Source organism: Galeopterus variegatus, unplaced genomic scaffold (genome assembly GCF_000696425.1).
Source record: "Galeopterus variegatus unplaced genomic scaffold, G_variegatus-3.0.2 Scaffold442, whole genome shotgun sequence".
Taxonomy (NCBI): Eukaryota; Metazoa; Chordata; class Mammalia; order Dermoptera; family Cynocephalidae; genus Galeopterus; species Galeopterus variegatus.
The window spans coordinates 516262-527324 of NW_007726553.1; the positions used below are offsets into that span (position 1 = coordinate 516262).

The 11063-nt window shown below is 51.4% G+C and overlaps 1 protein-coding gene across 1 annotated transcript in view; it reads left to right on the forward strand.

The window, feature by feature from the left end:
• Positions 1 to 11063, forward strand: part of ANKS6 (ankyrin repeat and sterile alpha motif domain containing 6) — a 67697-nt gene that overhangs the window by 18453 nt on the left and 38181 nt on the right. Inside the window, exons 8-12 of the mRNA XM_008568789.1 lie at positions 1567 to 1715; positions 2985 to 3183; positions 4178 to 4227; positions 7595 to 7798; positions 10504 to 10657. Coding sequence (XP_008567011.1) covers positions 1567 to 1715; positions 2985 to 3183; positions 4178 to 4227; positions 7595 to 7798; positions 10504 to 10657 — 756 coding nt within the window. The remainder of the gene's footprint in view (positions 1 to 1566; positions 1716 to 2984; positions 3184 to 4177; positions 4228 to 7594; positions 7799 to 10503; positions 10658 to 11063) is intronic.

The following is an 11063-nucleotide window of genomic DNA, read 5'->3' on the forward strand; positions in this document are numbered from 1 at the left end:
TGTTATAACACCATGCTCTGACCAGCTGAGCTAACCAACCGGTCTTGATCTATCACCTCTCTTATTACCTTGGAGGAGTTTCAACCCAGAGAAAGAAGCTCAGCGGCCCTGCTGAGCCACAAGGCTTTGAGCCCTGTGTGCTGGCCGTGGGGAGAGAGGACTTTACCTCTTCAGTCCCAAGGGGACTTACTCCTGCTATTACTCCTAGCTAAGGGGGGTGGCAGGCAGTAGTACCCTTCCCAGTGGCCAGCACTGCCACCCTCTCCACCCCTCCCCTGCTGCAGGCCCCTGCACTTCGCAGATGCACACTTGGTTCCATCTGATCCTCAAAGAGGCTTGCAGGGGGAAGCAGAGTTTCACGTCCTGTTGTAGAGATGAGGCAGCCAAGACTGGGGGCAGTGATCTGACCCGGCTGGAGGGGTGGGTTCTCTGCTCCAAGTCCAGCACTCTGCCCAATCAGATACCCTCAACACGTGCCAAGAGTTGGCCTTATTCAGAATCAGAGTCTCCTGGGGACGCTTGCTGGATCTCGCCCACTCTTTTTTTGGACAGCTCATCTCTTTCAACATGTCTCTTCTCTGCTCCCTTCCCATTCCTCTGCTCCCTTTGTCAATAAAACAGTCTACCCCTAATGGGCTTTTTTTTCCCTAGTGGGTTCTTAAATCAATTTTTTGTCTGAAAATTTTGAAGAAACAGATGGTTATTATTGAACACTTGGAGAGAGAAAAAAGAAACAGTTGTCAAGAGAAAAACATTGTTGATAGTTTGGAGTATTTTCTTCTCAATCTTGTTCAATGTTTTTTGTTTGTTTTTTGTAATAACCTAGATGAGTGGCCGTGCGAGGGCTTTAGCCACATCCCTCTGACATCTGCACCCAGCCTAGTAACGACCAAGCCACTGCTGGAAGCTCCCTGGTCTCCCCTGCAGGAATGAGGGGGTGCTACAGGCCTCAACCCCACCCCTCCTCCCACTGTGTTTCCTTCTTTTTCCCCACTCCCCCTCCCCTCCCCTCTAACTGCTCTGCAACAACATCATAGAGTGTAAAAAAATAACAATAATATAAATAAACTTAAAAAATAACCTAGATGAGTTAATAATAACTATTAACCTTTCTTAAGCTCATGCTGTATCTCAGGTACTTTAAGTGCTCTAAAGGACTCCCTTGAATCCTGAGATACCTTTATGTGAAGGGTACTAATGTCACCCCCTCTTACAGAGGCATAGAGAGGCTATGTAACTTACCTGCAGTTACACAGCCAGGGAGGGGCAAAAGCAGAATTTGAACCTCTGCAGTCTGCAGAGCCTGTACTTTAAAACAGTCTGCCCCCTGCCTTCCTTGTGGGAGAGAGCTTCTGGTTTTTCCTTCTGGTTAAATAGATTAAGCTCTGCTGGCTTTTATTTGCCACCTTTTACAGATCAAATAGAGAGGCATGTGCTTTGATTTTGGAATTACTCAGATTGTGGAGCTGCAGGGCTGAGTTCTAAGGCTGACGGGTCATCTCGGGTCCCTTCCCCATGGCCCAGCAGACATATTTGCAGGTAAAATGCTGCCTTTTGTGTCCATAGACACGGAGCTTGTCCGACTGCTGGCATCTGTCTGCATGCAGGTGAATAAAGACAGAGGCCGGCCCGGCCACCAGCCACCCCCGCCCCACTCGAGGCTCAGACAGCCCTGGAGCATCCCGGTGCTGCCCGATGACAAGGGCGGGCTGAAGGTTTGCTTTTCCTGTCTTAAAGGGGTTCAGAGGGCCAGGTAGATGGGGGCTGGGGCAGCCTGCTGCTTCCTGTTATCCCAGGGCTGGTTTAGGCTGGGGTTCCCTGCGTGGGTGGCAAGTGGGCTGGGTGTAAGCAACAGGAAATGGTGGGGACCAGGAAAACTGGGTGATCCTAACCTTTTCATGGCAGCAGTAGCTACTTTGGGTCAATGTGGCGAGATCTTCCTTTTTTTTTTTTTTTTTTTTTGGAAAAACCAGAAATTCAGATTTTGATGTGGAATCTCAATTTATAGATGTAGGGAATTAAAAAAAATTCTGCCAAACACTTCTCTTCTCAGGCTGTCTGCAGCCACTGCTTTACTATGTGGGATATTAGTGATTTTGGCTTCTTCCTGGGGGCACCAAAAGCAAGCTCTGGTTGCTGATTGCACCTGCAAACCGAGCCTTACTATGTGGATTTCTCATCTTCCCTATCCGGCTCTACTTGTTTGAAATCAAACTCATACCTGAGAAAGCAAAACGTGACACTGGCCATGTCTGCTGACCTCCCATCCCATCTGGGCAGCAGCACCTTCTGACACCTGCAGATGTGGCCTTCCTTTTGTGTCCATTGCTTGGTTGGGCTCCCAGAGTCTTCCTCCCATTCTCGTCCACATAGATGCCACCTTTGTAGGCCAGGCCCTCACAGGCTTCCTTTGGGGCTGTGCAGTAACCTCTGAGCAGTCATGGTTTATAAGGACCCCTTGGGGCCAGCACCTGTCCTCTCTCTACGTGGGGAGGGATCAGCTACAGGAGCAGATGGCCCGGGCCTGGGGACAGACTCCTGACATCTCACACTGTCACTGGAATAGGAGGAAGGAGGCCCTTCAGTGATGGATGTTAGAATGTTCGGAGTCACCTCTGTGTCCATCTGCCTGTCTCTGTGTCGCTGTGAGACCTCGAGCAAGTCTGCACCTCTGTCTGGGTTTCTGTTTCTCAATTTGTGCAGTGAGGAGCTGGATTAGATGAGGGATGGCAGACTGTGCTCACTGCCGCCTCCAGCCTTTTGGAAATGACCTCCTCAGGGCCAGGTCAGGAAGGATGTAGTGAGAAACCGTGGCCTATCGGGAAGGGGTGCCGTGGTTGATTGGTGATGGCTGCCTGGGGCCCAGGAGAAGGGAGGGTGGCAAGCACGTGTGCAGCATACTCACCTTCCCTGGACAGGTGGGTCCTGGCCCACCCTCCTTGCTGTTGTTGGAGTATGACCTCTGCTCTGTGTTCCCTTGGCAGTCCTGGTGGAGCCGAATGTCCAACCGGTTCCGAAAGCTCAAACTGATGCAGACACTGCCCCGTGGGCTGTCCAGCAACCAGCCTTTGCCTTTCTCTGATGAGCCTGAGCCAGCTCTGGACTCCACAATGAGGGCGACCCCCCAGGACAAGACAAGCCGCTCTGGGCTCCCTGATGCGACCTCCACGACCAAAGACAGTGGTAAGAAAAGGCTGTGTGGGTGCGTGGGTGTGTGGTAGAATTTCCAGGACGTTCTTTTTTTTTTTTTTTTGTCTTTTTCCGTGTCCGGCAACGGTTCGCAACCCTCAGTGTTGCCCCCATACCGGACCGGGACCGGCAACGGGATCACAACCCTCGGTGTTGCTCCCGCGCCTCGCTCAGCCAGTGAGCAGGAACCGGTCTGCATGTGGGATCCGAACCCTCGACGGGAGCGCCGCCGCGCTTCCCAAGCGGCGCACTAGCGCAGTGCGCCACCAGGCCGGCCCTTTCCAGGACATTCTGACCCTGCACCCTCTGCCCTCCGTCCTACTTCCTGGGCTGATGTCTGGGTGAGATGATGCTGGAATGTGACACTGGAGCAGGGTGGCTGGTGTGGCAGTGAAGAGACTTGGGCAGGGACACAGCTGCTGCGAGCGTGAATGGGGAAGTATTGGCTCGTGGCAAGAGTCCTGGGTTCCTGACCCACACTTGCTGCTGAGGAACCACAGGCCAGTCAGTGCCTCTCTCCTGCCTTTGATAGGTAGTTTTCCCCATCATCAAATGTGATTGAAGTAGAGTGAGTTACCTGGGGGTGGGTAGTGACCTCCGCATCACTGGAGGTATTCAACAGATTGGATGACTTTGCCAGGTTGCTGAAGGAGATTCCCATACTGATATGAAAATTGACTAGATAACCTCCTTCTAACAGATTCCCTGTACCCAGAGAGCTCCTTTGGCACCACCATTTGAGACAGACTGTTGAGCTACTGCACCAGTGTCTGACCCAGCACAGCAGTGGTTTATGGAAGGGTGGAAAACATGCTCTGAGATACCCTTATGGTGCTTTCCTTCTATTAAAATATTGAATATCAATTATTATTTAATATTTAATCACCCAGGAGAGTTGGTTTTCCAGGATGAAGACCGCCTCAGTCACTCATTGTCATGCTGTGAATATGTAGGGGGTCATTTCAGGAAACTTCCATTTGTCTCTCAGGTCCCAGGAGCACAAGAGGAGAAAAGGGAGATGCGTTATTGACAACTATGGTGAGTGTGGGGCTTCTCTAAAAGCACTTTAGGTCTCTGCCAGTCATTAGTTGATTGATTGGTAAGGAGGGATGTGGGCATTGTTTCTTTGTGGTGGTCACAGATGGGATTGATGATCAAAATGTGTAACGGTGGGCACAGCTCTGGCACCAAGGAGTCGGAACGATGCCAGCCCCAAACTGTGAGCAGGGCCGTGCTGGTGCTTAGTGGCCAAATGTGTTAGTCCATTTTCTGCTTCTTACAACAAAATACCTGAAGCTTGGTAATTTACAAGAAAACAAAATTTATTTCTTACTGTTTCCGACGTTGGTAAGTCCAAGCCCTAGAGAACACATCTGGCAAGGGCCTTCTTGTCGGTGGTGACTCTGCAGCAACGCAGGGCATCACATGGCAAGAATGGCAAGAGCTCTCATTTGCTGTCCTCATAAAGCCACCAGTGCACACCCATGATAACTCATTACCCCACTCATGGATTAACCCATTCACGAGGGCACAGGCCTCACTATCCCGTCACCCCTCAAAAGCCCCACCTTTCAATATCGTAATCGGATTTCCCACCCACTTAACACTGTTATAATGGGGATCAAGTTTCCAACCATGAGCTTTCGGGGGACGCGTTTGACCCATAGCAGCAGTTGTCAGCCCTGGGCGTGTTCCTGGGGAGGTGGTGGGATTGACGGGGTAGGAGCTGATGGGTAACATGAGGCATGAAGGCTCACCATTTTGGTTACAGAGCCAGGGGAGAGGAGTCAAAGAGGAGGGTATGTTTCCAGCCTGGGAGAGGCCTCAGTTTCCTAATCTACAAACTAGAGATGTATCTGGATTAGATTCAGCTATGAGTAACAGTAAGTCCCCAATAAGTGGCATAAATAAGACAGCAGCTTATTTCGTGCAAGTAAATAAAGTTCAGGACTGGTACGAGTCTCCATGGAACTAGTTCCCTTCTACCTGTTGGTCCCCCACGAATGGCTTCTATTCCTGAGGTCACTTCTTGGTCCAAGATGGTTGCCAGAGCTCTGGCCATTACTGCCTCATTCCAGGCAGCAGGAAAGAGGAGAGAAGAGGTGGCCATGGCCACATGCCAGCTGTCTTTGAAGAAGTTTCCTGGAAACTGCCATACGTCACTTCTGCTTATATCAGATTGGCCAGAATTGAGTCACATAGCTACATCATGCTGTGGTCAACTGGGAAATGAAGTCTGTTCCACGCGGTTTCGTGCCCATCTAAATATCAGCGGTGCCATTTCTAAGGAAAATGAAGAAGGTAGATACTGGGAGACAGTTCGCAGCCTCTGATTTAGGGGATGATATCCCTCACGGTTGTGGTTTTTGAATGAGATCACTCCCAGGAAGTTCTTAGCATAGTGCCTGGCCCAGAATAAACCCTGCTGTGTGATCTCTCCTGGCTTCATGTTCCTCTGAAATGAGAGCCTCGTGGTTAAAATTGGAGCTCTAAGACCCTGATCCTGGCCAGCAGAGGGCAGTATTGGAGAGGACGCGGAAGCAGAGGCGCTCACAGAGCCGGCTGAGCACCTCCTGGAACTAAAGAGCCCAGCCAGGGGTCCTGGCCAGATCTGCCCGCCACGCCCTGCCATGTCGACAGGTGTGAATTGATGGCCCTCACACCGATGGCGGGAGCTGTGCCGCCTGACACCTGATCACGTCGTTAAATAGAGTAATGACTTTCAGTCTGAAGACAGAAATGCTGTTATAGAAATTTTGGAAGATGCGGTAAAGTAAAAGGAAGGAAAATAAAATCACCCTTGATTATACACCCAAATATAATGTGGTTGGCATTTTGTGGTCTATGTCTTTTGAGTATTTTTCCTGAGCATTTTTTAGCATCTGTGACTGTATCCCATTACATGTAATAATGGCAAACACTTGCCACAGCATGTACTGAGTGCCAGCCCCTCTTCACAGCACTGTCCATCTATTATTACCTCATTCAGTGTCCCCGACACCCTTACGAGGTTGGCACTATTCTTATCTTCCCCATGCTGTACTGAGCCTGGTTTATTAACAGTTTGTCATGACCATCTTTTCCATATCATTAACCACTCTTTAGCCACATCATATTTAAGGGCTACGTGATAGAACGTTCCATCATGGGAATGTGCCCTCTGCTCTTCATCCAAGACAGACCTGTCCCACTTTGGGGTTTTTTGGATTTTGGGTTTTTTCATTTTTTATTTTAGCTCTCATAAATGTCCTTATGCCTGAGCTTTTCCCCACTTACCTGATTAATTTCTTAGGGTAAATATCTGGAAATGAAATTCCTGAGTCAAAGGGTGTGAATGTCATTGCCTTCCAGAAAGGCTGCACCCATTTAGATTCTTGCCCCAGGGAGTGAAAATGCCCGTCTGTGGTAGGTTTGCAGCTGTGAGTGCCCACCCGCGTTTTCTGGATGAGGTTGTTGAGGTCCAGAGGGATAGCACTTGTTAACACACTCAGAAGAACCGTGCAGAGCCAGGTGGGAACCCAGTGTGCCCACCTTCTCCCTCCCTGGTGCTCCCCTGTCCTGATTGCTCATGCCCTGCAGAGTGCACTAGTGCACCCTCCTGCCCACGCCTTGGCAGGTGGTAGATGGCCCGGCCACCACACCGCACTGAGTGGGCGTTTGCAGCCATCAGTGCGGAGATGCCCAGCTCTTGAGGCAGGTTTAGCTGTGGGGTGTCTGTCCCCACAAAGCACCATCTGGCACCAAGTTCACTGTCTTTTCTTAATTAAAGTGACTGTGGACTGTGTGAATGCTTTTCCTTGATGATCTGACAGTCATTCCTGTGTGGATTTTATACTGACCCCCAAATCACATTTTCAAAATTTAAATAAGTTGCAGTTGAAAATGTCAGCCGTGGGAGGCGTGGCTGGGGGGGGAGGGAGGGTTCGCTGGGCTCGCAGCCCTCATCCCCTGCCCCTTCCTCCTCCAGCTCCCAGCCCTGCTCTCACCAGTCTCCTAGCAGCTCTGCACCCTCATCTTGCTCCTCTCTCTTGCCTCCAGGCCTTTCCACTTTTGCTCCCTTGCTGAGTCTAGAATGCCCTCTCCCCTGTCCCCACTGGGCCAGCTTGCGTGTCCTTCGGGCTGCATCCCCTACAGCACACCAAGATCACTTGCTCCTCCTCGGCTCTCTGCCCAGTCCTGATCTTGCTGCTGTGGATAGATCCAGAGAAGCTGGGGGGTTGGAGAAGCCCAGACGTGGGTGTTGCTTGGATGCTGGGAGGAGAGCTGAGGACACCACCTGGGTTCCTGGCTTGGGTGGAGGGTGGGTGGTGGCACCGTTCTCTGAGAAGCAGGAAAAACTTGGCATCTTTCCCCCAGAGCCGGGAGCCCTCCTGGGCTTGCCTAATCCTCAGCCTATCTTTTTCAGCTTCGAAATGGAGCCCCCTTCACCAGACTCCCGAGCGACAAGCTGAAGGCAGTCATCCCGCCCTTCTTGCCCCCTTCCAGTTTTGAGCTGTGGAGCTCCGATCGGTCCCGGACATGTCACAACGGGAAGGCAGACCCCATGAAGACTGTGCTGCCCCAGAGAGCTGGCAGGGGCCACCCCGTGGGTGGTGGGAGCACAGACACTGTAAGTCGTCCAGCCAAAAGGCTTTTAACATCACTCACTGCTCCCTGAGATTGTGGTGTGTTGCAGGCAGAGACCTCAGACCGGCTAATCCAGATGGGTTGTGTTTTTTTTCTTTTAAATTAGTGATATCCTTTTGTCTAATGTCCTACAAAGGAACTCAGTATGTAAAACCGATTAGAATGTTGGGGTGGGGGGAACATCTCTTTTCTCTGGAACCCTGGAACTCCAAGGAACTCAGTTTGAAGACCTGATCTATCTAATCCAGCCTTGCCTTTAGTAGATGAGGACACTGGGACCCAAAGAGAAGTAATTTGCTAAAAATCACCCGCCAGGTCAGGGTGGCCTGGAACCAGAAATCAGCTTCTTGGCTTCTAATCAAGTCCCATGCTACTTTGTTGCTCAGGTCCGCTACCAAGAGCAAACACTAGGAGGCAACTGTGTGCAGTACTGGTGTTTTCTTGCACCCAACAGAAGTGTCATTTCTATCCTTCTGAGCACGGAGGTTTCTCACCTCATGGCCCTTGGTCTGTTTATGTTGTGTATTGAGGCAGTCCCCGTCTGTGTAGGAGATGATCTCTGTACGTGTCGACTGTCTATACTGTAGATGCAGCAAGCAGGCAAACCGAAGATGGGGACTGAGGACCGACCCTGCCGCTGTGTGCTCAGTGACTGGAGAAGCTTAGGGCGGCTCTGTCTGTGAGATGGGGCTGACCGCTGCCCTCACCTATCCCCCCAGGTCTGTTGTCATGTCAGATTGCGAGTGGGGGACCAAGAGCCTGGCGCCTGGAGATGCTCTCAAAAAGGCAGGCCAGGTTGCATTTAGTCCTCCGTTCCCCTCAGGTAGGAACGTGGCAGGAGTCACAGAACCATCCCCAAGGCTCCTTCCTATGGCTGCATTTTCTTGAGAATTTAACCCCAAAGGGACAGAATGCTGACGTCCCCTGCTTCCTTCACTCGGTGAACGTCCACTGAGCCCCACCTCCAGGGTCATCAGCCCCACCCACCCTTGATGAGGTCATGGTCTGGGTGACAAAGACACAGTGTGAAGGGTGTTCTGGGAACACTGGAGGGTCAGTTGTGTGTGGTGGGAACTGGTGGGGCAGTCATGGAGGCCTCCAGGAGGAAGTGACATTGGAACTGGGATTCACAGCCCGCAAAAGAGTCTTCTCCCAGTGGAGAGTGGGCGTCGGCCTCACTGCAGCGGGAGAGGGCACGTGTCAGGCCTTTGCTGGTGTGTTCTGTCTTTTACTCCGCAGACAGGCTGCATCCTGGGCATGGGGGTCTGCCACTGCCCCTCCCTTAGTTAGGGGTGCTCACAGCAGGGTCTGACGGGAGAATCTTTCTCTGACTTGTAACAAGTCATTATAAACTGGGTGACATAAAACAACAGAAATTTGTTCTCTCACAATTCTGGAGGCCTGAAGTCTGAAACCAAGGAGTCGGCAGGGACACGCTCCCTCCAAAGTTCTAGGGGGGATCTGTTCCCTGCCTCTTGGGGCTTCTGTTGGCTCTAGGCATTCCTGGGCTTGTGGCTATATCACTTCAGTCTCTGCCACCATGGTCACAGTGCCTCCTCTTTTGTCAAAATTCCCTCTGCCCTCTCTCTTATAAGGATACATGTAATTGCCCAGATACTCCAAGAGAAGATCCTCTTCTCCAAATCCTTAAGCACGTCTTAGATAATCATGTATAAGGTAATATTCACAGGGTCTGGGGATTAGGACACAAACATACCTTTTTTGGGGTCCATTGCTCAGCTCACTGCAACCTTCAGTCATCTTTGCTGCGGCCAGAGCTGGGTGCTGGGGATACAGTGGAGATCACAGTGTCCATGGAGCTGACAGTTCACTGGGGATCAGGCACAGGGTGGCCCACAGCAATGCTTGCTCACGTTTGTGATAGAAATGGTCAGGGTGCTGGAAAAGAACAGCCGTGTGGGAAGGCACCTGCCCTAGGTGGGAGGGCACCTGCCATGGGCAGGAAAGGCCTCTGAGCTCTAAGCCCTAAAGGATGAGGTGCCACCATGGGAAGAGTGGGGTGTGGGTGTTCATGGAGAGCAAGTAGCACGGGCAAAGGCCATGAGGCATAAAGGAGATCACATTTTCAGGGAATTCAAAGGAGATTGGTGCACCTGGAGCAGAGCAAGAGAAGCGTGGAGCAAAGTCAGGCTGTACAGGAAGATAACCAGGAGCACTGGCAACGCAGGGATAGGGAAAGGCCTTGTGAGGACGTGATGTGGGGCTAAGGTGGAGGAGGGGAAGGAGAAGGCACATTCCAGGCTGAGGGACCGGCAGGGGCAGCATGGCAGGCAGGCTTGGGGTATGGGGAGCTGGTCACTGGGCCAGGCTGTGCTGAGGGGGCTGGATTTTATCCTCGATCTAATGGGGTCTTCCAGGGTTTTCCAGTGAATGGCATGCTCAGGGTTTCTTCTTACAAGGCACTAGAGTTGAGTGAGACAACACAGGGTGAGTGTGGGGAGCAGTGTCTCAGGGCTCGGCCTGAGCTAATGGTTGCTCGTCAGCAGGCAGAAGTGCACTGCATCCCAGGGGACTCCTGGCAAGCTGTGCATACACTGCCAGGGTGTGCTGGGCAGGTGCCCGCCTCAGCCACGGCGGGCCAGTGAGCTCAAGTCCCTCCGCATGTGACTGTGCGTCTGGAGGGAGGAGCAGCCAACCCTAACCACGATACCCACCTTATTTTTGCAGACTCCTGTCAGGCCGGTTAAATTTCCCAGTCTCTCTAGAAGCCCAGCCTCTCCTGCCAGTTCTGGAAACTTCAACCACTCGCCTCATTCCTCCGGCGGCTCCAGCGGGGTCGGCGGCGTGAGCAGGCACGGTGGAGAGCTGCATAACCGCTCAGGTGGGTAGCAGCAGTGCCACTTGTGAGGGGAAGGTCCCTGGGGGCTGAGGATGGGAACTGCACCCTGTGCTCAGTCTGCAGACAGTCGCAGAAATGACCACCCACGAGTTACTTTCTCCGTGATGTGGCTAAGGGGTTTTTCGTTTTTCAGTGAATTCACAATTCAGAGTTTCTTGTATGCATTTTCTGGAGGTAGAGAGGGAAGAAATAAAGTTTCGTAATTGTTTATTTTCTCATAAAATTTTACAAGAAATTAACGTGATGTGGCTAAGGGGTTTTTCGTTTTTCAGTGAATTCACAATTCAGAGTTTCTTGTATGCATTTTCTGGAGGTAGAGAGTGGATGGAGAGGGAAGAAATAAAGTTTCGTAATTGTTTATTTTCTCATAAAATTTTACAAGAAATTA